Source organism: Aquarana catesbeiana, linkage group LG03 (genome assembly GCF_042186555.1).
Source record: "Aquarana catesbeiana isolate 2022-GZ linkage group LG03, ASM4218655v1, whole genome shotgun sequence".
Lineage (NCBI taxonomy): Eukaryota > Metazoa > Chordata > Amphibia > Anura > Ranidae > Aquarana > Aquarana catesbeiana.
This window is the reverse complement of record NC_133326.1, coordinates 650,754,663-650,781,851: the sequence shown is the minus strand read 5'-3', so window position 1 is coordinate 650,781,851 and position 27,189 is coordinate 650,754,663. Positions and strand designations below refer to the sequence as shown.

The 27,189-nt window shown below is 46.5% G+C and overlaps 1 protein-coding gene across 1 annotated transcript; it reads right to left on the bottom strand.

The window, feature by feature from the left end:
* Window positions 1-8,112: 8,112 nt before the first annotated feature.
* Window positions 8,113-25,107, bottom strand: CALR (calreticulin). Its single transcript, XM_073622640.1, has 9 exons — window positions 24,930-25,107; window positions 17,737-17,838; window positions 15,217-15,420; window positions 13,985-14,079; window positions 13,048-13,257; window positions 12,040-12,153; window positions 11,266-11,409; window positions 11,092-11,184; window positions 8,113-9,427 (listed from the first exon to the last, which is right to left on the bottom strand). Exons 1-9 carry the CDS (start codon window positions 25,021-25,023, stop codon window positions 9,221-9,223), a joined length of 1,263 nt encoding a protein of 420 aa, XP_073478741.1. The 5' UTR covers window positions 25,024-25,107; the 3' UTR covers window positions 8,113-9,220.
* Between the last annotated feature and the right edge of the window lie 2,082 nt (window positions 25,108-27,189).

Here is a 27,189-nt window from a genome sequence, read left to right as displayed (position 1 = left end):
AAAAAGGAAAATATCCAGTGAGAGACAGTTGTGGACGAAAATACCTTGTTGATGTTAGAGGTCAAGAGGAGAAAGATCAGACTGGTTTGAGATGATAGAAAGGCAACAGTAACTCAAATAACCTCTCGTTACAACCAAGGTATGCAGAATACCATCTCTGAACACACAAAACATCGAACCTTGAAGCAGACAGGCTACAGCAGCAGAAGATCACACCACTCCTGTCAGCTTAGAACAGGAAACTGAGGCTACAAATCATACAGGGTCACCGAAATTGGACAATAGAAGATTGGAAAAATGTTGCCTGGTCTGATGGGTCTCGATTTCAGCTGCAACATTCAGATGGTCGGGTCAGAATTCGGTGTAAGCATGAAAGCATGGATCCATCCTGCCTTATATCAACAGTTCAGGCTGATGGTGGTGGTGTAATGATGTGGAGGATATTTTCTTGGCACACTTTGGGCCCCTAATAGCAATTGAGCATCCTTTAAACACCACGGCCTACCTGAGTATTGATACTGACCATGTCCATCCCTTTATGACTACAGTGTACCCATCTTCTGATGGCTCCTTCCAGCAGGATAATGCACCATGTCACAAAGCTCCAATCATCTCACCACTGATTTCTTGGACATGACAAAGAGGTCACTGTACTCCAATGGCCTCCACAGTCACCAGATCTCAGTCCAATAGAGCACCTTTGGGATGTGGTGGAACGAGATATTTGCAGCCGACAAATCTGCAACTGCGTGATGCTATCATGTCAATATGGACCGAAATATATAAAGGAATGTTTCCAACACTTTGTTGAATCTATGCCACAAAGAATTAAGGCAGTTCTGAAGGCAAAAGGGGGTCCAACCCGGTACTAGCAAGGTGAACCTGAGGCTCGGTTCACATATGAGCTTCATACGGCTCACAGCAGGGGGGCGGTGCGTGCTGGTTCACAGTTTCAGCCCCCCCCCCCCCCTAAGCTATTCTCCTTAAAAAAAAAAAAAAAGTGGTCACTTTAAGATTGACCAGGCGCCAGACACATGGTGGTCTATAGGAAGCTTCCAGTTGATTTGCCCATGTTTAGGGAGGGTCTGGGGCACAAGCGGTGCGCCCCGAACACTCCCCACTCATTTGTCCTTTTGGCTCCTTGTCTGTGTTTGATTGGAGGGGACCGGAGGACGGTGCTTTTTGCGGCGTCACTTCCGGTTTCCCGGCCATCACTATGTTGTGTGTGGAGTGGATTGTGCGTGGGATGGAGGAACAGGAACAAGCTCCAGTAAGGACGGCCAGGCCACCTATGCGCTGCACTTTTGCAGTTATATCAGCCGATTTATGATTAGCTGATATAAGAGTACTGGCGGTCTGTCTGTCTCCCCCCCCCCCCCCCCCCCCCCTCCAGCAGACTGCTTTGGTGGAACATCTCTTCTGCGCATGCGGTAAATCACGGCAGGCAGCTACTGTGTGGGACTCTGACGGTGACTTCTGATAAGAAGATGATGGGCAAGTTTCACAGCAACAGGCTGCGTTTTAAAATGTGTCAAAATGGGCATTCAGGCAGTGAAGAAGTTACCAAACATGACTGTACGGGAGGAGAGAGAAACAACAACATGGTCTGTGGGGAGGGTAAGAACAACATGCCAACTCCATCACTTTACAGGGCTAATTCATCCTCACTGACTCAGGTGCTACCCTGTTTCCCCGAAAATAAGACCTAGCGTGATTGTCGGTGATGGCTGCAATATAAGCCTTACCCCCCAAATAAGCCCTAGTTAAAGTCCTTGTAGGGCTTATTTTCAGGGTAGGGCTTATATTGCAGCCATCACCGACAATCACGCTAGGTCTTATTTTCGGGGAAACAGGGTAATATAACTAATGTGAGTGCTGCTGGATCCCCTCCACCTCTGTGTATAGTGTGTCCGGTATTGGGAGCCGTGACAGCCAAGGATAAGCAGGTAAAACCTGGAGGGGTTTGCGCCCCCCCCAAAAAAAAATTTATCACCAGCCACCACTGGTTTCAGTCCAAATTTTGGGCTGAATTCGGACCTGAAAAGGAACAAAAGACGCACTACGGTTTTCTGCAGAACGCACCAGACCTGCTGCGAAGATGTGAACCAGCTCCATAGAGAGCCAGTCAAAATCTCCTGCTATTGCAAATTGGATGCTGGGATCCCACATCCAATTGGCAATGGTGTGAACAAAGCCTGAGTGGCCGGTGAGTGTATGTCCCCTTCTTACCCAGTGACACCAACAAGCTACTAATTCACTCCATTGTTATCTTTTGCCTCAACGATTCTCTCCTCACTGACCTACTTCTACACAGGCTATCCCTTTTTACATCTATCATGAATGGAGCTTCCAGACTCCACCTTACCAATTGCTCAGTGTCCACTACCCCTTTCTGCCAATCCCTCCACTGGCTTTTAACCAATATTACTGTATTTATTGACATATAACACGCACATTCATTTTAATGAGGGAAGTTTCATTAAAAAAAAAAAACTTACATTTTAAATAAGGAACTTTGAAGCAAAATAAGGGTCAGTGCCCATCTGCAGCCTCACAAGTGCCATCAATGCAGCAGCCTCACCATTGCCATCCAGTGGTGTATTTAGGTTTTGTGCTGCCCTAGGCCTGACTAAACGCATGCACCCCCCTAATTTAAATACGACCCACCCCATCCTGCCGAGGCCACACCCCTTCCTGTTTAAGACCCACCCTATCATCTGTAAACAACACCCCTTCCTCTTTAGGCTCATTTGGCACCTTTCAGGGGGGAAAGGGTGCCTGTTTCTGACAGGTACCCTTCCCCACTTCTGGGAGACTGCGCTGTCCCCTCTGAAGTTTGCCCCCCCCCCCTCCTCCTCCTTCCTCCACTGGGCCATTCAGAAAGTGCAACGCGCTTCGCACATGTGCAGTAGGGAACCGGTCGGTTTCCCTTACCATGAATGATAGCGGCAAAACCCGAGAGCCAATCCGAAAATCGGCTGAGGTGTCGACATCGCTGGATCCCTGGACAGGTAAGTGTTCTAATATTAAAAGTCAGCAGCTACAGTATTTTTAGCTGCTGAGTTTTAATGCTATCACGGGGGGTCTCACTGTGCCCATCAAACGCAGCCACTGTGCCCATCAAACGCAGCCACTGTGCCCATCAAACGCAGCCACTGTGCCCCAAACGCAGCCACTGTGCCCCATCAAACGCAGCCACTGTGCCCCATCAAACGCAGCCACTGTGCCCCATCAAACGCAGCCACTGTGCCCCATCAAACGCAGCCATTGTGCCATCAAACGCAGCCACTGTGCCATCAAACGTAGCCATTGTGCCATCAAACGCAGCCATTGTGCCATCAAACGTAGCCATTGTGCCCATCAAATGAAGCCACCGTGCCCATCAAACGCAGCCACCGTGCCCATCAAACGCAGCCATTGTGCCATCAAACGCAGCCATTGTGCCATCAAACGCAGCCACTGTGCCCATCAAACGCTGCCACCGTGCCCATCAAATGAAGCCACCGTGCCCATCAAATGAAGCCACCGTGCCCATCAAATGAAGCCACCGTGCCCATCAAACGTAGCCATTGTGCCCTCAAACGCAGCCACCGTGCCCATCAAATGCAGCCATTGTGCCATCAAACGTAGCCATTGTGCCCATCAAATTCTGCCAGTGCCCATCACACTGATATACTTTATTAAAACACTGTACCTGCTGTCCTGGGGGTTTCCCTCGTGCTCCTCTCTCTCCTCCTGACGTCACAGCCCCAGGGCCGAGGAGAAGATGCAGTGCAGGGGAGGGTAGGCGGAGCTTAAGGCTCCACCTGTCACTTATGGGGGCGCGAGTGACACGCCGCCCCCCCGCATGAGATAAAGCCCCCCCACCCGTCTTGCTGATTCCCGGCTCCCGCTGCCGCCTCCCGCACACTTGCAGCCCACGGCGGCCGGCTTTCTGTAGCGGCGCCGTGGTGTATGGGCGTGCTTGTCAGAGAGTAGGGGGGCGTGAGATACACGCCCCCATCCTCTGCCAAGCACACCCATACACAGTGGCGCCGCTACAGAAAGCCGGCCGCCGTGGGCTGCAAGTGTGCGGGAGGCGGCAGCGGGAGCCGGGAATCAACAAGACGGGTGGGGGGGCTTTATCTCATGCGGGGGGGCGGCCCTTTTTGCCGCCCCCCGCAAAGTGCCGCCCTAGGCCTAGGCCTTGTCGGCCTAGGCCAAAACACAGCCCTGTTGCCATCAGTGCAGTCTGATCGATGCCCATCTGCAGCCTAGAAGAGACAGGGAGGGGGGGGCGGGATGAGCGCCGACAGATTACAGTGAGAATCTCCTATGACAGACAGAACAGTGGTCCAATGGCAGCCCAGGAGACGGGACTTCCTATTACAGAGGCCGCCAAGTAAACAGGAGATTCTCACTGTATGTAATCTGACGTGCTTGTCGCACCCCCTCCCAGGCAGCTAAAATTTAAGTATTGGCATATAACACGCTATTTGCACCCAATTTTCAGGGTGAAAAAGTGTGTGTTATAGGCCAATAAATAGTTAATTAAAAATACTAACATACAAAGCCATCCACAACTCTGCCCCCAACTACATCACCAACCTGGTCTCATAATATCACCCAAAACCATCCTCTTTGCTTATCCCAAGACTTCATGCTCTAGCTCCCCTGCATCACCCCCAGAACCTCTCCCTTCCCCAATCTGTCTGGCTTCCCCCTACTCTCTCTGCCTGTAGAGAATTCATGAACACTAATATTTTCGGGGAAGTCTTTCCCATCCCACCTAAAAACTGAACTTTAAGGGCTTGTTCACACCTGCTTTGGTCTCCAAAAAGCAATCAGAATGCTCTTCAGTGAGCCTTTGACAAGCGGCAAGGAGGCTTTGTATCCTCACTGTCTGCTTTAACCCATTGATCCCCACACTAGATTGTAAGCTCACACCAGCAGGTTTCTCCTAGCCCTCTTGTATTGAATTATAGCTGTACAGTCTCCCTTTATTTTGTAGAGTGCTGTGCAAAATGTGGTCGCAAAAAAATTCCTGTATAAAAAAAAAAAAAATAAAGGCACTTTTTCAGGCATATCCCTGAAAGTTTCCATAGAGAAGGTCTCCTCCAGACACAAATCACTGGGCAGTCACAGTTTTAGAAGACCAGATATTAGGTAGGTGTTCTATCCAATGGCCCGTACCACGTGATCTGAAAATCGGATGAAAAATACCACTTTTGTAGCAATCTTACGATAATCGGATCGTTAGTACACAACTTTCAAGAGCCGATCACGACAGTCCATCCAATTGGACAAGTTTGAAAAAAACTCTTGTATGATACCAGATCCTACGATTTTCATGTAATCAGTACAGTTGTCGCCCAAAAATACAAAACAAATACATCACTTCCGATTTTTTTATTCTGTCGCTCGAGAATTTTCCTAACTTTAGTAACCTCTCCATTTTCGATATGCGACTAGCATGCAAAAAAAAAAAAAAAAATAAAACAATTACGATCTGTCATCAGATTTTTGGATCGTGTGTATTGGCCATAGGAGGGCTCCAGACATTGATTCCATGATAAATGGCAGACAGAGGATGAGACTACCGCACAATACCTCCAGCGGTAGACTCCGAATATATCTGGATTACATGGCAGACAGCTGTCCTTTTATGTGCCAGGTGACCCAACCAGACAGGTTATTGAAGCTTTTCATGTTCTGCTGAATGCTTGGTGACAAGTGATCACCACACCTCTGAGGAAGGGCTTTGCCTCAAAAGCAGTCAGTATTTGTATTTTTCTCTATGGATATATAAAGCCGTGGTTTAAGAACAGTTATTCCAAGGCTTTATTTGTAAATCCACAAGGTTGCATTTTGCAGTTGCTATTGAAGCGGGAGCATTTATATTTTGTATATGGCTGGCTCACTGGTACAGAACTCCAGGAAGCCAGACACTGCCTCCCATTCAACGAGCAACTTCTGAAAAGCTGCATGTTTCCCAAGACAAGCAAATCGCCCAAAGCAAACCGCCTTGAGCATCTATGACAGTGATGGGGAACCTTGGCACCCCAGATGTTTTGGAACTACATTTCCCATGATGCCCATGCACTCTGCAGTGTAGTTGAGCATCATGGGAAATGTAGTTCCAAAACATCTGGGGTGCCAAGGTTCACCATCACTGGTCTATGAACTCCTTCTCAGGAGACGCTGCTATGCCACTTTTCAGACATCATTCCCTCTGGTTATCGTGTTGCACTAAATTATGAAGCATCTGCAACACTTGGTTCTAAAATGCACCGCTTTTATATTGTGCCGCAACAAATTGAAAGACAATACCAACAGTTTGTAGCTTAAAGCGGAGTTCCACCCAAAAATGGAACTTCTGCTTTAAGGGAAAGTGACCCCCCTGACATGCCACATTTGGCATGTCACTTTTTTTTTGTTTTTTTTTTTTGGTGGGGGAGCGGATACCCTCTTTTTAGAGAGTTCCAGCTCCCACTTCCTCCTGGGGCTCTGCGGCACCAGAAGGAAGATCACCTCTCTACCCCTCCCTCTCGGGGATCATCTGGGACCTATGACGTCATAGGTCCCAGATGATTGCCCAGCCAGTCACAGCTTGCGCAGTGCGTGCCCGGCTAGGAAGCCACAGCCAGGTGGCCACAGTGACAATGCCAGCACCGCAGAGAGGAGGGGGGGGGGGACAAGTGGGGCTTCATTCCCCCGCATCCCTGGACCCTGGGACAGGTGTCAGATTATTAAAAGTCAGCAGCTGCAGTATTTGTAGCTGCCGACTTTTTTTTTTTTTTAAGAGGAACTCCACTTTAAGAATGTGGAGCTTATTAGGACCAAAGTCTCGGCGTACATTCTAGACAGACATTGCTACATAAAGTAACAGACAAAGTTCTAGTCTAGACAGACATTTAAGACTTTAAAAAAAACTTTTGCAAAATCTGTCTGCACTAGTCTTTATGAATTCCAGATATTGTATTTATATAAAGCCATATTAAACCAAAAAGCAAACCTATTGCAGCTTAAATGTGATGGCTGCATTCTCTTTAGACGCTTTTTTTTCTATTTCCATCTGGTGATCCAGCCAGTAAGTCTGTTTTTCAAAAGAACAAGCTCTCCTGCAGAGTATATCAGTTTACAGGGATGGCACCAACCTCTCCACACTAGCAGGGGTGCCTAAAATGATCCTAAATCCCTAAAATGATCATCTTTTCATGTAAAACATGAAGGCTCTACAATCAGCTTCCAGGTTTTTTGTAAAAGCTTAACTGAACAAGCTGAAGTTAGAAGCTGATTGGTAAACTATGCACAGCTGCACCAGATTCTGGGTGCACCAATTTTAGTAAATCTCACCCCAAACGTCACATGAGATGTAAGTGCTTATTTTTTTAGGGCAGCCACTGACGGGAATCTGGTCCTTGCCAGCAGAATAAGTACCCCCCATGCACAGTGTGTATGGAACAGCCACAGGCAGATTTTGAGCCTATATCAGTGGTCTCCAAACTGGCCTGCCGAGGGCCAGATGCAGCCCATTTCTAGCTATTATCCCACCCCTCCCCAAATGATATGAGGCACTATTCATCTACACAGACAATAATGGGGCACTATTCCTCTATACAGACACCAAAGACGGGGCACTATTCCTCTATACAGACACCAATGATTGGGCACTATTCCTCCCACTGACCACCAGCCCTGAGGCAATTTTTATGTTCACTGATGCTGTGCCGCGGACATTTTCTACCCCCACTGGCCACAATCCAGCCCCCCCTAAAGCCTGAAGGACAGCAAATTGGAAAGTTTGGCGACCCCTGTCCTATATAAAATAACAGGCCAGTACCACTGATGTTTATGTGAAACTGCTCATCCATAGGATGGAATTTAATTAGGGTCTGACTGGCTCTGGATGCAGACAGTGTCCATTAAGATCTGGTGCAACTGGTCACATACAAACTGACAGCCAACTGTCCAGCTTGTGTGGTGATAGTACAGGATTCCTGCTGCATCCAGAGGTAGTCTTTAGCCACATCTAAAAGAAGCAGCCTATCCCCCCTCATTCACCTCTGAATGAGGCCTTACAGTGAAGCTGCAGCCAATTGATTAATTCAAGGACAATAAAAGCGAGACAGGTTTTTGGACACAAAAAAGGTTTTTCCTTTAATTAGAAATTTTACAGACATCTGTACATTCCAAAACATAACCCATACATACATTCTGGCGATGATCCCTGCATCAATATAAATTAGAATCAGAGCTTGAAGCAGGGTGGACTGAAGGCTTGGTAAGGCCCATTTCACCACATCACAGGGCACAATGAGGGGCATGTGTTGGCAAGTTCACTTAAAAGGGAACTGGTCAGGATAGCCGTTAATCACAGCCGAGGTTCACATTCAGCCCCATGAACCGGCATCCCTTCTTGGATTCAGGCAATGTAAGCTCAGAGGACTAAACAGGAGTCTCGGCTGTGCCACACAACTGCTGTTCTCACCGGTCCCCTTTACCACTTGAGGGAGGATGTCTTTAAATGGGATTCAGCCAAGTGCTGGCTGAAACAGACCTCTGAAATAAGCCATTTTATAAGCTTAGTTATTTGTCCACTCACTAATAACACCCAACAGTTCTCAGTTGGTAGACTGCACTAAAATCTGGCCACCCAGAGGTTTGTCACTGGCTTCATCAGGATCCGAGGTGGCTTTAAATTAAAGCTTTAGTTCCCTAAAAACTACAACCAAATTGTACAGAACACTGACGTGATTTGATACTGCAATGTGAACGAGGGCTGATGGAATGCGATTAGGTTTGGCAATATTTGACCAGGTGTTGTGACAATGGCTAATGCACCTCAAGCCCCTCGGATGGGGGAGGAAGTCATCAGAAGTGGTTTTGAAGAAGGGGGGGGTGCAGAATCACAATTTAAATTATCCTGGTTGGCCATTTCCACACAGGGAAAGGCCGGGGAGCGTACTGCAGAGGTTTACTGCAATGGGAGCCAGGGCCTAAGGGCAGCAGGAGACTTGGTGACAAGACTGAAGAGGGGATAAGGAGAGAGGATATGGGTAAAAGGGATAAGGGAAGATTGACAGATCATCCTCCATTACAGGGTTAAAACAAAAACTGTAAAAAATATATATAAATTTTGAGTCTCATAGAGACAGAACGATCCCATTTCCCCTCTCCTATCCAAGACATGAACGCCCAGGGAAGGGGAGAGCGCTGGTCAGGAGGAGAGACGCCATCTTTAAAGCTCATCTTTCTGAGGTGCTTCACTTTCCTCCTCATCCTCTTCCTCCTTCTCTTTTTCGTCATCATCAGTGTCATCATCATCATCGTCGTCATCATCAGTCGCCTCTTCAGCAGGCTCCTGCTCTTTCCTCTTCTTCTCTTCCTCCTCCTGTTTCTTGCGTTCCTCTTCATCCTGAAGTTCCTTCATCTTTTTCTCTCCTTCCTGTATGGATGAAGAATTAAAAGGTGGTTATTTAATGTTGCATGCTTCAGGTTATGTCTGTAAGCCCTTATGAATTACAGTCCATTACAAAGACTGTCACCAGGGGGGGGGGGGGGGGGGGGGGATTTATAGCGCCAACAGTTTACACAGTGCAGATTATCCATTGATAAATCCACTGATATATGCGTTGATGGCAATTACTTGACTACTGGGCACTTTCACCCCCTTCCTGCCCAGGTCAATTTTCAGTGCTCTTACATTTTAAATAACTATTGCACGGTCACGCAGCACTGTACCTATATTAAATTAGCATTTTGAGACAGAGCATTCTTTTGTTGGAATTTAAAGACCACTGCTTTATTTTTGGCAAAAAAACCCCAGAAAAGTTAAAGTGGTAGTACACCCTTACAGACCACTTTCACCTACAGGTAAGCCTAGAAAAGGCTTACCTGTAGGTGGCTTGAAATATCTCCTAAACCTACACGGTTTAGGAGATATTTACTATCGCCCTGTACGATGAGTTCTTCTGCGCATGTGCCGATGTACTCAGTGCATGCGCACTATTGAAAGGGCACGCTGTGCCGTTTCAAGCTGGGGTCATGCCGTGACTGGCGGCTCCCGCGCGGGACTGACATCATGCGACTCTGGCCAGTCAAAGAGCCAGAGTTCGCAGCCCCGGAAGGAAAAGTGAAGAATGGACGCTCGCTGCCAGTGAGGAAATCGGGGACATCGCAGGCTCCTGTGTCAGGTAAGTGACACATAATGGGCTACTATGCGATGCATAGTAGCCCATTATGCTTTACCTTTGCAGGGAAACAGAGGAAGTAAAACCCAACAGGGTTTACTTCCTCTTTAAGAAACTCATCTTATAAACTTTTGCAAAAAAGTAATTTTTTGGCTGCATTGATGATCAGTGCCCTGATCAGTATAAATGTGCAGTCACAGGCTTTTCTCACACAGTGATAGCACTGAGGAAAGAAAATGCAGACAACCATTTGTTTACACAGAATCAGCTGTGATTGGACACAGATGATCACATGATAAATGGCCACTGTAATTGGCCCTTTACTGCAATCAGCTGGATCTGTGGTTGGCAAGTGGTTAATAAGGCTGGCACTCAGGTCCTTTTTTTACACTCAGCTTCCTGTGTTACCTCTGCCCCCAGCCTCCTCAATGGCTAGTGGTCAATATCATCTCTATTCTGTGAGCTGACCAGACAATCTGCATGACTAGCAGCAATGTACATGCTTAAATGGATATTTTTGCAGGTGAATTATCAGTTATTGGAATTTAGCAATTTTTAGATTAAAAACTTAAAATTTCCTGTCCTGCTGGTAAACAACCCCCCCCCCCTGTAAGGCAACCACAGATTCTACTCAAAATAACAGTTTAAGCCAAGAATGGTGGACAGAACTGCTCCACTAACGTTTATAAGAGGTAACCACCCTCAATACTGTTATACAAGGAGCCACAGATTCCCTTTTAAAATGGAAGGTTACAGCAGTCATGGTGTGTTCTCTTGAACACAAAATGTCAGTGGCAGCATGCAAGTCAATAAACCAGTGAGTTTACCAAAAATCACTAGTGGTCATTATATGTTCCAGTCCTGCAGTGATTAAGCCAACCGCATGTTATTCTGGATCTACTACACATTTCACACATACCTTTGTGACTCCCCAGGTCTTAGTGGCATGTTCCTCTGCAAACTTCTCATCGTCTGTAATCAAGAAGTTGTCGAAGATGGTGCCAGATTTGACCTGTAAAAAAAGAGCAGCTCGTTATAACTTCTGATTGTTTCAAACTTTGACGTGTAAGGCCATTAGGGAATGTCTGCTTACCTGCCACAGATCAAGGCCCAAAGCTCCAAAGTCTTCATAGGAGTACAGAGTAGGATCTGGGGTATATTCTGGGTTGTCGATCTCTGGGTGCACCCACTTTCCTTTGTAGTCAGGGTTGTCAATCTGGCGTGGTTTCCACTCTCCCTGCAAAAAAGCTGCTTGTTATTTCAAGTACAAACCAACCTATTCTATAATAAGTGCATCTATAACGGTTATGCTGCTTATAAGTCTTAGATAATTCCATAGGGGAAACTGAATTTGGTTTCTGCAAGCATGGACAAAAAAGTGAAAATGGGTGGAGAGACTTCCATGGCTTTAGCAGTTCTTCAGCTGTGCTACAATATGCACATCTACACCAGCCAACTACGGGAGAAATCCTGCGCCCATGTACAATTGTATTGTGAACATTTCAAGTAAGAAGCCATCAGCTGTATACTGTGCCATTCCCAGATTGCCTATATATCTTCAATTTTTTACAGCAACTTAGAATGGCTGCTTCTGGATGAGATATTAGCAGGAAACCAAGTCGAGTGGAAGGATGCTTCATCATGGATGGCATTTCAGGAGGAAAAGGTGACCAATTACCTAACCGTAGGCAAGCAACAAATTTGGAAGACTGAACTGCTAACCATCCAGATAGGGGTTCTTAAAAACCTGAAGGGACGTACTGACACCTTTGTTGCCATTGTGCAGGACCCTTTAGATTTTTCCAAGCTCTAGCTTTCAGAGACCGAATACCATTGGCAAACTCAGTGACAGGATAATATCGCTTACCTTGTACTCTGGATTTGTGATGACTGGTGGCTCCCACTCTCCATCCATCTCCTCATCCCAATCTTCTGGTTTCACTGCATCTGGGTCAGGGATATGTTCTGGCTTTTCCCAGTCCTGCAAACAATTTAAAAAATGATTTTAAAAACAGAATTTAAGATTCTAGTACTTTTTTCTACAGTTATCTTATCCCAGAATGTCAATATATTAGGCTGTGTCTAAGCTCCAGTTACCAACAATATTTTCTAGTAGAGTTAGCTTAGGGTCTTAAAGCGGAGTTCCGCCCACCCCTTTAAAAATAAAGTCAGCAACTACTGACTTAACATTAGGACACTTACCTGTCCCCGAGTCTAGCGATGTCGGCACCGTAGCCGATTTTTCCATTAGCTGGTCGGGTGCTGCCGCCACCATTGTGGGTAAGGGAACCCAGCAGTGTACGGTACCCTCAGCTTCACAACCGGGTGCCTACTGTGCGCGCGCTCTCATTGGCCCAGCTGAAGAGGAGGGGGACTGAGCTGCTGACGTAATTTGCAGCGGCCCGGTCTCCCAGAAGTGGGGACAAGGTACCTATAAAAAAAAAAAAACAGGTATCCGCTCCCCGAAAGGTGCCAAATGTGGCACTGGAGGTTGGGGGCAGAGAATGAATCAGATAAGCAGAAGTTCCACTTTTTGGTGGAACTCTGCTTTAAATCCCAACTACAGCCCCCTAGTGGCAGACCCTGGTAAAAACTCCAAGTGGCAATGCAGCTGGGTACTTGTTTCAAACATGAAACCATAAGATGCCAAAATGGAAAGCAATGGTGGGAGGTTCCATGTTTGAAGTCCAAAGACTGCAAACAGTCACAATAGTGATAGAAGCAGCTTAGACCTAAAAATAGCTGCTACTGGATAACCCATTACTTTCAGAACATAAGTAGTGGATTCTACTGCCCTGTTCAGAACATTGTTGTACTGTACAATTTCCAACAGCCATCATTCTCCTGTGAGGGGTTGCTCAAATTAGACACCAACCTCTGGTTTCTTGTCCTCGGGATCATCAATTTTGGGACGCTCATCCCAGTCATCAGGCTTCTTGGCCTCTGGGTCCTTGATCTTCTTGGCGGGAAGGAAGTCCCAGTCGTCCTCCAGGTTGCCAGATTCAACCTTGCTGTTATCAATTTTCACCTCATAAGTGTTATCAGGGCGTACAATCAAGGTGTAGAGATGACTGTAAACATCATCCTGAGGAAGGAAAAGGTTCAGATTCAGATTTTAGCACAATATCAATAAGTCATTAAAACCCAACTGGAAATCCACACTTCAGTTGCTGACCCATCAATGTGCTAAGAGGCAGGAGTCCTTAAAGTAGGGACTGTCCTTGGAATTTATAATTTAGGAGTACACTATTTCCAGCCTGTAAAGCCAAGTTTCAGCACCATGCGAAATCTTGTGACAGCACCACATGTACCATAAGGCATCGTCGGTATACATCGGGTAGAGAATGTGACATTCAGTGCCCATGTTGCATCGGGCACACATTTGACAGCAGAGACCCACTGTGTGCAATGGATTCAAACAGCAGCGCCGGCACCCATTAACAGTGCACACATTTTAAAAGCAGGGCTGAGGGGCTCAGCATTAGGAATATTGTCTGTGCTCTCCTGTCCTGTTGACAGCTCCATTCCTTTTCCTGCACCATTTACACCAGACATAAAAGGGGACCATTCCTCTGTTGACAGCAGTAAAAACCCTTAACCCTTCACTATTCAAAACCATGCTTTGGATGAAATTGGATTTAATGCATTTATTCTAAGGATCTTCACTTCTGGAATATTATGCAAGTACAGGAAAAAAAAAAAAACCACACCACTTTAAATAACCATAATCTAAAAACACATAAGATATTTAACCCCCTTTAAACATTTAAAGGTTCAATTCGACAAAGACCAAGTCAAAACTCTTCACTCACTTTGCATCGGATATCTTTGTTAATCTGCAAGTTCTTCCCCTTGTAGTTGAAGATGACGTGTACTTTCTTGGTGGGTGGCCCGCAAATGTCAGGACCTGATAGAGATACAGAAGATAGTATAACAAGCCTGCAGTAGTGAGGTCATTTAGCGATTAGGCAAGTCAAAGTAGCAGCCAATCTATTTAAAAAGTGACACCAGACACTGAAGCTGATCCAAGCTGGAATGGGCAGTTTGCATCTCTATGCCTCCTCTGGAGAGGAAGGATGCCATACCAAAGCATGGTATGCCTGTATCCCCTGCAGTTAGTTCATCTGCCACAACCAGACTTGTTTACTTTGACCGCAAGCTATGTTGCATATTAAAAGTGAGCATAAACTTCCATGTATGATTTTTACCTATACCTATAGGTACTGCAAATATCTAAAACGTGCAGTTTAGAGCGATATTTACTTTAGATGCATCCGGAGACGTCACTGGCACAGTCACTCTGAAAGAATGGCATATCTGCGCCGTTTCTTCAGAGTTGTGCCATAAACAGTCTTCCACGTGTGGAAGTGACATTACCGGCTAGGCCATTCATATCACTAAAGCCTGTAAATCCAGACAGGATCAGGTGAAGATGGAAGCACCTACAGCAGTGGCAGCGCTGGAGGGCTTTGTTTTCAGGTGTCATAATATGCTAGTATGTGATGCATACTAGCACATTATGACTAAAACTGCCCAGGGCCCGATTAAATTAATTTATTTATTTTACACAATTTACTACCGCTTTAACATACACTTCAATTGAATGGCCTGCCAGCACACTACAACAGACTGACAAGACACGCACCATTTTTCTGCAACAGTGCACAACTCACGGTAGTGCATTACCGTACATTACGGGGCACTGCCTTAGTGTTGAGGTGCCATTGAACATAAATGGCACCGCTCCATGCCGATGTGTGCATGGTGTTTTGCTTTGGGTAGGTCTCAAGGTCTGTTGGAAAGCAAATGGCAGTGCAGTCTGATGCCATTTCCATACAGATAATTGCTCTGTAATACAAAGCTTCACCACCAGGTGGCTTAGGGAAGCAGACTGCAACTCCTCCCACTGACACTTTGGAAGCAAGACTTGGGCCGCCAGAGATAAGCAGGGTATTTCCATTTAAAACTACAAAGAAAACTAGAAAGTTCAGGCAACAAGGTCATTCAAGAAAGCTTTCCACACCCGCCCTGTCAGTTCACTTACCAAACATGATGTTATATTCGGACTCTCCATGCATGTCAGTCTGCTCTAGAGTGCTTGGGAAAAGCTTCACGTATCCTCCACCACAGTCAATGTTCTGCTCGTGCTTCACTGAGAACTGAACTACAAGAACCTTGTCTTTGTTGGAGAAAGCAGGGAATCCAGCAGAGTGGGCATAGAATTTGGCATCTTGGCTGGTCTGGAGACCTAAGGGGAAAAAGCAACAGTGGTGCCCGTTATATAGTTGGTAAGGTTGAATACAGATCAACAGTCCAAAAAGTTCAACCTGAGTTGGTGTGCGTTTGTGTAGAAAAATAATTTCCCATATCCCTGTATATTGCATTCGATAAGATGAATGTCCAAGAGTCTTTTGAAACTATCAATACTTCCTGTTGACACAAATTGTGGAAGAGAGTTCCACATGCTTACCACCCTGGCAGTGAAAAGCCCCCTACGCAGCTTAACCACTTAAGGACCAGGCCTCTTTCTGAGATTTGTTTACAAGTTCAGTTTTTTTTATCTAGAAAATTACTTAGAACCCCCAAAACACTTTTTTTTCTAACACCCTAGAGAATAAAATGGCGGTCGCTGCAATACTTTGTCACACCGTATTGGCGCAGCGGTCTTACAAGCACACTTTTGGAAAATACACTTTTTTGAATTAAAAAAATAGTAAAGTGAGCCCAATTTTTTTTTTATATTGTGAAAGATAACGTTACACCGAGTAAATTGATACATGTCACGTTTCAAAATTGCGACTGCTCGTTGAATGGCGACAAACTTTTACCCTTAAAATCTTCATGGGCGACGTTTAAAAAATTCTACAGGTTGCATGCTTTGAGTTAGAGGAGGTCTAGTTCTAGAATTATTGCTCTCGCTCTACCGATCGCAGCGATACCTCACGTGTGGTTTGAACACCGTTTTCATATGCGGGCTCTACTCACGTATGCGTTTGCTTCTGCATGTGACAGGAATGTAAACATCCCTTGTAATAGAAAAAAGCATGACAGGACCTCTTAAATAGGAGATCTGGGGTCAAAAAGACCTCAGGTCTCATATTTACACTAATACACAAAAAAAAATTATTAAAAAAAATTGCCCTTTAAGAGCTATGGGCGGAAGTGACGTTTTGACGTCGCTTCCGCCCTGCATTATGGAGATGGGTGGGGGCCATCTTTCCCTCACCAGTCTCCATGCCCAGCAAGGGTGAAGATCCGATTGCCTCTGACAGCTCCGGTAAGCAGCGGATGGCATCAGAGTGTGGATCACCGATAAAAGTGATCTTGCAGCGGATCCGCCGCAGAGACCACTTTTATCTGAAACCGGACCGCTCACTGAAGAGGATACCAGGGTTATGGCAGCTAGCTGCTGCCATAACAATATCCCTCTTCAAACAGCCAATGTACAACGATGGTGGGCGGTCCGGAATTGGTTAAGGTTCAACCGCTTCTCCTCCAATCTCTGTGTGGCTGTGTCCTCTTACACTCCCTGGGACTAACTGCTACCAACACTGGGATTACCATTGAGATTTGTATCTGTTATTAGAAATCCAACACTAAACATGTATAGATGTTGCCTAAAATGGCTTTAAAAGCTAGCTGCAGGTCTCCCAATCCAAGCTAAAAAGGCTGTTGAAAACCACATTCAGTCCAGTTAATAGAATATTCCATATTGCTTTGCAACTGTACTTGAGTGCATGATACTTTTAGTTTGTTGTTCCTTCTCCAGTCTACATGGTGCTGCAGCTGAGCATTCGCCATGCATTGCTTCTTTAAGGACATCTCTAGTCTAACCACATGTGAAACACACTACAAACCCAATATTGAAGTGGTTGTGAATCTCAGGCATGAAATATGAACAAAGCATATCCCTCTATAGCAGGGGTCTCAAACTGGCAGCCCTACAGCTGTTGCAGAACTATAGGTTCCATCATGCCTCTGCCTGATGGAGTAATGCTTGTAACTGTCAGCCTTGCAATGCCTCATGGGACTTGTAGTTTTGCAACAGCTGGAGGGCCACCAGTTTGAGACCCCTACTCTATAGTGTGTACTGGTCTCAAATAAAAGCATTAAGTAATTCTGTCTGCTGCTTTGTTCCTCTGCTATCAGCATGAATAAGTTCTCCAGACAAAAAAAAAAAAAAAGTGACAGGATGGAGCTCACAGATTGTGATTGGCAGCCTTAGCTCTGTTCCTGTGTGTAGGGCGGTCTCCCTTCCCTCCAATCCGCTCCCAGAGCTCTCCTCAATGAGCTCAGCAGAGTGCAATTTCAGCTCTACACCCACCATTTTCTGACAGCTCAGACAAAATTTATAAATTCCGGACTTTAAATGGATGTAGAGCAGAATACGGCAGATAAACAGGTACAACTTTGGTTTGGATTTGTTGCATCGGTATCACCTGAGGCCAGTAACTTCACTGGGTGAATGTAAAGGTTTTACAACCAATTAAGTCCAACTGGCTTCGGAAGTGACATACCTGGAGTTCCTCTAACCTGCCAACATGAAGAAATGAAGGCCACTTACCTTTGTCCTTCTCTTCGTCTCCATAAAACTTGCCCGCAGTAAGCTTAAACTGCCCATAGTCTGTCTTGTGCTTAGACTGTATCCAGCGTTCTTTCCAGGCATCTGAAAAGGAAAAAATTATGCACATTAGACTCTGCAACAATACAGAGCAGATACAACAAAGCTATTCTGCAGAGTGCTTGTAACCGGATCACACAAGGTCTCATGTAACAATACCCTTCACAAGCAGCTGTCCATCAAAGTATTGTGTGTCAGAAGTGACTGAAGTACGCTACTCATTATTACCTTAATGACTCTTTTACATAAAGCACAGCAATGGGTAACCTGACAATCAAAGGGACTTTATAGACACTTCACTTCCGCACATACATGTTGCATTATCTCAGGACGTTTTGCCTTAAGGACATGAATTCACCTAAACCTGGATCTGGTGTTAGAAGAGTTTCCCCAAAAAAATTAAACATTACATGACTACTACTAGCATACCTGCACCAGACGTCTTCACATTATCAGCCTCAAAATAATTTACAGCAAGAAAAGGCAAGTGGAAAGTTGTGATGGGTGAGTCAGGCTGTAGCACAATGTGGCCAATGGTTTCAGGCTCCAGGGGCGGGCTGGGGGGGGGGCTTGGGTTGAGCACATCCTATGTACTTCAACTGAGTTGGGGTTCCTATTTTAACAGAGGGTAGCTATCGCCACAATCTACAAAGGTTTAGGCCAGGTATAGACGAATTGAAAATCAGTCGGTTCAGCAGGAACAATCGAATTTCGATCTACGGGCAGGCTGGTTATACTGAAGCTGATTAACCAGGATGTTGGGGTTTTTTCCCTGTGATCACCACTGGCGGGGGTATAGCCGCCAGCGGTGATCATTGTATGCTGACGGCAGGGGGAAGGCTCCCTGCCAGCAGAACACAATAGCACTGTGGGAGGGATTCCTGCATCGACATGATGGGGGGGGGGGGGGGGGCAAGAGGATCCTTTAACCTGTGGTTGAAGAAAATTGTAAAATGTATGGTTAAGCTTTACACTACTCCAGGTCGGTCCATGGTGCTCCATCACACTCCTCGGGTGCTGGCTCCACTCACAACTGTGTACTGTTCAGGCAATGAAAATTCCAGACAGCTGCATTTCAATTGATACCATTATTGATAAATCTTTAAAAGCACATAGTGATCACAGCAGATCAGTGTTAATTCGTTTCAATGTCCTGTCATTTACTCCTAACAAATTTCTATTGGTCATTTGGGATGATGGCTAAGCACTAGGGACAGAGTGCATAAACAGCCTTCCCCATCTGCTGTGATCACTATGGGCTGGTAAAGATTCTGTAATCAAAGTGTCAATTAGAGTGTGGCTGTCTGGATTTAGAGTAGATCTCCAATCTACAGGACATCCTCCAGTAAATGGGCCCCTTCAGAACTTGTATAAAACAGCCATGCAAGAGTGCAACATACGCTCGTGGTATGATCTAGTACATGCAGTAGAAAGTTAACTAATCTGAGCAGAGGTGATGCAGCAATCCCAGTAATCTGCATTAGAAGATTCCGCATAAAAAAAAAAATCGAACGCTCTACCCCTGGAATTCATAGAGTGTAGGGTTGCACCAATACTAGTATCGGTGCCAATACTGAGTACTTTCACAAGTATCGATACTCGTGCAAATGCATCGATATCTAAAAACCGATACTTTCAGGCTCGGTTCTTTGAGCTGTCAGTGGGTCTCCCCTGTTGACAGCTGAAGTGTAATTGGAGCTGTCAAAAAAAAAAAAAAAAAAAGTAGCCAATGTTTATTAACACTAAAATAAAAAGAAACATCGTTTCTTTTTGTATCTTTCTGTTTCTTCATTTGCAGATCAAAGGGGTGAACAAATGTTCCTCTGTTTAACCCCTTAAAGAGGCGGTCCAGCTGAATTTTTTTTATTTTTTTTAAATCAGCAACTACAAACACTGTAGCTGCTGACTTTTAATACCTGTAATACCTGTGTATTAATACACTTACCCGTCCAGGGTGCCCGCGATGTCGGCCGCCCGAGGCAGATCCGTCCCCAGGATTGGGTCCTGGCGCCGCCATTCAAAGGGAAACAGGCAGTAGAGCCTTGCTTTTTCACTGCCCGTTTCCTACTGCGCATGCGCGAGTCGAGAGGTGCTTTGTGAATGACCGGCTGTGTTCTGGGACACACAGTTCCCAGAACACATGGCGCCCCATTCCCCAGAAGACAACACGAGGAGGAGAAGACTGAAGATCACCGCGGTGTAGGAAGTGGCAGATTAGGACGATCTGCCTAGCAACAGCCATTTCTGGTAAGTAAAAAAAAAAAATGTATTTTTCAATTTTTATTTTTTTTTATTTTTAGGTGCATTATGTAATTTTTTTTAGGGTGGGCCTCTGCTTTAATTTACTCTAATCAGCCTTAATTATCTCCCTATTCTGCATATAATTTTTATTTTCCTGCTTTTTTGTTCACATCTATTTTATAAACAATAAAAAAACTTTTTTTGTTTCTTTCCTTTGTTAATGACACATGCACATTGAAAACCTGCAAAATTTTTAAAAAATCTAATAACTTTTTAATGCTTTATACTATTGCTGACAGCTGAAGTGAAAACCAAACCGTTGTGGTAGGTATCGATAATTGGTATCGGCGAGTACTTAAAAAAAAAAAAAAGTGTATCGCTACTCGTAGAATAAAAAAAAAAAAAAAACGGTTATCAGTGCATCCCTAATAGAGTGTTATAGAAACTCTTGAGAAGTGCCTCGTGGTAACGTGACAAGTGGCTGATCTTGTGACAGATTCGGGTATGTCAGTAAGGGGAATCTCATCTCTCCTGTTCGTGTTTTTGAGGCAGAGAAGCAATTTGCAATCAGGAGAAAAGAAACGTATTAAATATCACTTCCAAAGGAACGTAAAGAAATGTCACAGAATTATTTTGATGCGACAATCAATTTACTTCAACATGGGGGAGGGGTCTTTTTTACCTCCACTTCCCTCAATATAGTGATATTGCTTTTTACATTTGTTTCAAGAGTACCATATAGAAAAATGTTGGAAACTACCTGAATTTGTTGCATGCGTCACGTTCTCATGGATTTGGAGCAGAGAGTCCAACTACATACAAAATGCCAGAAACATGCTGCAAATTCTTTACTGAATCGCCCCCCTGTATTTGGGGTGTGCATCTTCCTACAAAGGACCTTCATGAAAAATGTAATACCCAAGGCTATTGGAAGTGTCTAATTGCATTCATTAAAACGTGCATACTGCGAAGGAGATTGCAGTGCTGAAGCCAAGGTCTGACCTTCTGCCCATATTTACTCATTACACAGAGGAAGGGAGAATACTCAGAACGATACTTAGGCCGTGCTTTCTCTTTCACTATGAAAAGCAGAGGGGGGGGGGGTTTCAGGCAATGAGCAACCTCCTCCCCCTTCTGTTTCCAGAAGATTCATACAGCTGCATGATGACCAGGAAGAAGGAAAGGGGGAGGAGGACAAATGGGAGGAACGGCTTCATTAACAGCAGCAACAGGGCTGGTTAGACTGCTGGATCGGTAGGACGTGGCGGACAGCCATGCACTTACACCGATCCCTCAACACTTTGCATAAACAGATATGGCTCATACAGATTCTGATTGACTAAGCTTTTGGGCAGACGTTTATAAGTAGACAAAAAGGTGTCCAATCAGCTTCCATAAAAATGTATTGGGTCTGAAACCTGCCCAGATGTAGCAAAAAACCATTACACAAGAGATATGTAAATCAGTCAGGAAGAGACCGGCACCCGAGACAATTCAAAATCAACCGAGCGTGCCCATCCGGTTTCTATAGAGAACGCGAGCCAAAAATATGCCAGTTGTAGAAACCCTTCAATCTATTAGTAGAACGTGAAGATTTCGTGTACACATTTATCCTGTATAGACGAATGCACAGGTATGGTGCAAGATGGACGTTTCCAGAACGTATATGTTACCTGGGCAACCATAGGCAGGGCTGGGAACAGGCATCCATGTATTCAGAGATCTACAATCCCTGGTATATCTAGCAGTACCCTTGGGGGAAACACGCTGAAACTTCATTCCCAGACATGCATATACACAGATCTAGGGCCCCAGACACCCGGGCAACCAAGCCCCGACGGCGCGGCCCCCGGGCAACCAAGCCCCGACGGCGCGGCCCCCGGGCAACCAAGCCCCGACGGCGCGGCCCCCGGGCAACCAAGCCCCGACGGCGCGGCCCCCGGGCAACCAAGCCCCGACGGCGCGGCCCCCGGGCAACCAAGCCCCGACGGCGCGGCCCCCGGGCAACCAAGCCCCGACGGCGCGACTCATGTTGTGGAATGTGAGCAGTCTGCACTCCAGACATTTGTCCCTGGACACAACTTCCCTGTCAAATGACCCAGACACAGGAACTACAACTGAAGGAATGCTGGGAGTTGTAGTTCCTATGTACTGAACTGCTATTATCCTGTACTGTCACGTCTGTCCATCACAAATCCCCAATTCAAGAAGTATTGTTTGCTTCAGGAAAGTGGGTGGAGCCATGCAAATCATGCCTTTAGCGCCGGCCCCCCCCCCCCCCCCCCCCCATTGCAAGTTAACAAACACATTTGTTGCCTCTTTCTAATGTCAATCTGTTCAATCATATTCATAAACGAGTACTGTCAATGCAAAACAAATTTTTCTCCTGGTCATTTGTCAGTGCGACTTGTCATGCGAATTTGACAATCCCATGACAATTTGCACCCAGTTTTTGCCTATGAAACCATCCAAATTGGTGCAACTCCGACTTGCTGCACTGATATGAAAAAGGTTCCTGTGCCATTTATGATGTCGGCAAGCCGCACATTAAATCGCACTGACTGGCAGCTTTGAAATTGTGATGAAGTTGCACAATTTCATAGCCGCATTCAGTGTGAACAGGAGCTTAAAGTTATCATAAAGTGTCTTTTTTAAACAAACATGTTATACTTACCTCCTCTGTGCAGTTTTGCACAGAGCAGCCCAGATCCTCCTCTTCTCGGGTCCCTCTTCAGCTCTCCTGGCCCCTCCCTCCTGTTGAGTGCCCCCATGGCAAGAAGCTTGCTAAGGGGGCACCCCAGCCGAGTCACAGCTCTACACGGAGCAGAGACCCAGCCACGCCCCCTTTTCCTGATTGACTGACAGCTGCGGGAGCCAATGTTCAGAGGGGGGCGTCCTGGGCAGCTGAGACACTCCTGCAACATTGCTGGATAGAGATGGGCTCAGGCAAGTATTGCGGAGGCTTCTACACATAGGTTTTTATATGTTAATGCATAGAATGAATAAAAAAAAACTTCCGCCTTTAAATTCACTTTAATCACACAGAGGGGAAATTACGTCCATTCAATAGTCTTGATCCAATCATACAGGGACTGGATCGAAAATCGTGCCATGATTGGCCACCATAACATTGTAACTAAAGATCCCCTATAAAGAAAACAGACTGTTCACAGATAATCGCCCAATTTAGATCAACTGAGACCCACCATTGACATCTTCCAATGACCTGAAACCCCCCCCCCCCCCCCCCCCCCAACTCTAGAGACCCCCAACCCCCTTTACACACACTTCCCCCAAGGACATCAGAACCGGCGACCCCCTCCACAGACAGACAAATTCCAACTACCCCAGCAACACCCCCAGACCAGTCCCCCAACTACAGCCCCCCTGGTAGTTGCCCCAACAACTCTAAACCCCCCCCCTCCCAAGCATATGACCGCAGAACCCCCAGACAAGTCCCCCAATGACCCAAGACCTCGATGAAACCTCTGACTCCAGAACCCACACGGACCCCTCCCAATGGCAGTCACTAGTGAGGAAGATCACAATGAGGATTATAATGATGAATAAAGCCGGCTAATGACTGAACACAACACAAGGCTGTAATTATCACCACCTCCAGGTCCTGGGAGACAGGAAATGTCAGGTTACACTTACGGCACATCCTGTCATTACAGAAGTGTGCAAACAGGGACTCGGCGGCCATGTCAGATCTTCAGAATGGGACAGGGAGGGAGACTACAAGTCCCAGCATGAGCTACCAAACCCCACAGTTGTATTACCAGCACAATGTCAGATCATAGAACAGAATCTGTATCCCCCGATGGTTGGATTTTGCTCAGAGTTGACATTGTGGTAGTAATACATCCGTTGGGTTTAATGCTGGAACATTTTTTTTTCATGGCCCCATATTAGTGTCCCTTGGGATGTACACATGCTGAAACAGCACTTTCCTGGGTCCATAAAACTACAAGTCCCAGCATGACCCCCACCAGGGTTACTGGGTCTATTTAGAGAAATCAGGCTTCCAGGGGATGATTGGCCATAAAGGATCATCATGCAGCTGCCCTAAAAGTCCTAGAGAGCACAGCTATGCCAGGCATGCTGGGACTTCTACTTCACCTGGAACAGACTTTTCAGATGGCATGCCCAGCTATCATTTAAGTAGACAGGGAATCATGGACCTGCACTACAAATCCCAGCATACACAGTGACAGCGGGCATTCTGGGACTTGTAACTCATCTATGGCTACATAACTCAGGGAGGATCTTCAAATTACCTAACAGGGGAGCATGCAGCTACACTACAAGTCCCAGCATGCACAGCAATGGGGCAATCTTCCTGGGACTTGTAGATCATCTGCAACTACAAAAGCACCTAAAGACAGATTTTCAGATGCCGTCCCAGCCGGGATCAAGTACTACACGTCCCAGCCGGGATCAAGTACTACACGTCCCAGCCGGGATCAAGTACTACACGTCCCAGCCGGGATCAAGTACTACACGTCCCAGCCGGGATCAAGTACTACACGTCCCAGCCGGGATCAAGTACTACACGTCCCAGCCGGGATCAAGTACTACACGTCCCAGCCGGGATCAAGTACTACACGTCCCAGCCGGGATCAAGTACTACACGTCCCAGCCGGGATCAAGTACTACACGTCCCAGCACGCACATGCATGACAGGTTTGCTGGGACCTGTAGTGCGTTTTAGAGCCACAAAAGGTCAGCAGATTTTCAGATTACACGCCCAGCTACCCCTTTAGTAGACAGGGAGCCCAGCGACAAGGCCAAAGCAGTAGATTAGCTCTATGAGGGATGTACTAGTCTAGCCTGTCCCCAGTGACCCCCCTCATTGGCCGCCCTATTGTAGGGCACGCAGCCCGTCCACTTACCTCCATCCCCGAATTCCTCTTGGAAGTAGATGGAGGGTTCAGCGAGGCACAGAGCCGCCAGCAACGGTAGGGCGAGGAGAGCGATGCGGGCCATGATTGAAGCCGATCCCCGATGAACAGCAGCTCCTGAGATCCACACTGAGCACTCCGCGCCGGCCGACCGCCGCTCTTATATGCCCTCCACACACCCTCCTCCCAAATCCGCTCCCATTGGCCGCCCCTACACCGGTGTCCGCTCGCCATTGGAAGCCGGGTTCTGCCATTCAGGGCACACAGATGGCTGCCCGTGATTGGGCGAGGCCGCGGCCAATGAGAGAACACCACGCAGGGGCCTCCTACTAGTCGTCAAGCGGTTGGCTGCGAGACGAGGCCTGCGGATAGGTCACGTGATACGGGGCGAGTCGGCGCTGGGGCACGTGATCTCTTCCGGCTGTGGGGTGTGGCCTGTGTAGCCATAGCTATAGATGTGTATTGGTGGCCATTGGAGAGATGCATGGAGGGGAGGGGGGTTTCCTCATTTTGTCCTCTAATGGCGGCCACATAAAGCAGTGTGAGTTCAGTCAGAGCAAGAATAAACCTTATAAGTTGTGACATGAGAAATAAAAGTAGGCTATGCGAGTCCCCTCACATGAGGCTCAAGTCACAGAGATAACACACTATGACTGAAAAAAAATATGTATATCATTTTACATTACATTGGGTGCCAAATAGGTGGCCCTCCAGCTGTTGTGGAACTACAAGTCCCATCATGCCTCCGCCTGTGGGAGTCATGCTTGTAACTGTTAGCCTTGCAATGACTCATGGGACTTGTAGTACCGCCACAGTTGGAGGGCCGCCAGTTTGACACCTGTTGGTGTTTTTCCCACACTGGAAGAATGCTAGTCACCACTATGGCACATAGAAAACAATCTATGCACCTCGTTCACAGCCTGGAGGTGCAGTGCGATAAAATGTAGATACGCTGCACTTTATCGCATCACACTGGACAGCGCCACATGTTGCCAAGCAGCAGCGCAACACACCATGTCGCCGTGCAGTAGAGTTGCCACCTCATCCCTTTAAACCTGAACACATATGAATTACACAGGTTCTGAGGCTGATTAAATGCAGATAAGGCACCAAGTGAGTTTAATTATCACCTTAATCAGCGACAGAACCTGTGTAATTAATATGTGTTCGGGTTTAAAGGGATGAGGTGGCAACCCTACATGCAGGGACATGAATGTCATTTTGTGCACTTCAAATAAAGTTGCTAAAAAAAAAAAGATATGTGCGATGAGGTAAAGCGTGCATCACGCCGCATGTCACTGTGGTTAAGTGTGTGAATGGGCCCTTAAAGGATTAGGCTGTCCATAGACGGTTCAAATCTCAGCCGGTTCAGCAGCAATCGGCCAAGATTTGACCCGTGTATGGGCAGGCCAAATGTACAAGTTGATTGGTCAATAAACTTGGGTACAACCAGCCTGCTGGATTTACTTGCGATTATCGCTAGCGGCTGCTATAGTTGCTAGCAATAATCACTGTCTTCTCCCGGCGGGGATGGCTTCCCCTGCAGCCCCCCCCCCCCCCGGGAGAATACAGTGTCTCAGTGGGAGGGATTTTCCTGTCAGCACTGTCTGTGTTGAAAGGGGAGGTAAACGAGAAATCCTGGACAGCCGCACCCAAAAGTAATCTTCGATCTTTAAGTATAATAATAAAAATACATGCCACAGCATCACAAAGCAGGAAAGCTGACGCGTTTCACACTGTAGTCAGTGCTTAATCATAGCTGAACAGGTGAAGGCCTCCAGCCGGACACCACTTCTGTATAGGTAGGACTGCTGTCTCCTATGGCAACAGTCTTGCAGTAGTTACTAACGGTAGTATATTAAACTACTGACAACACAAACAGTTCTCTGTTTACTTCACAATCACTCACTGTGGATCTTCACTCAATGAACTCCCAGTCTTTCACTAGACTTCGGATCCAATAGCCACTAAATCCCCTGAGCTCTTTCCCTGTTAGCACTCAGTATCTTCCTCAAGCGTTCTTCCCCCGCTTCCCTGCTGGGTCCCTGGCTTGGCACTCATAGATACTCTTCAAGCGTCACCTCTGCTGTCCCACTGGGTCCCTGGCTTGGCACTCACTGAAGCTTTCCCACTTCTTTACCGTCCCCGGCTGATGAGAAGACTGCTCAGGTAATGACTTCAGATTATTCACAGTGGTCTCCGGTAATAAGGTGGATGGTGCCTTAGTGGCGACAGCTTCCCCTCCTTCCTC

Bases quoted from the DNA above. Each gene is read 5' to 3' on its own strand.
- CALR (XM_073622640.1), bottom strand. From the start codon at position 25,023: ATGGCCCGCATCGCTCTCCTCGCCCTACCGTTGCTGGCGGCTCTGTGC. The intron at 14,080-15,216 runs GTAAGTGAACTG...TATCTCTATCAG, and splicing joins CGAATATAACATCATGTTTG to GTCCTGACATTTGCGGGCCA. The intron at 11,185-11,265 runs GTAAGCAGACAT...CTTTTTTTACAG, and splicing joins TGGGCCTTGATCTGTGGCAG to GTCAAATCTGGCACCATCTT.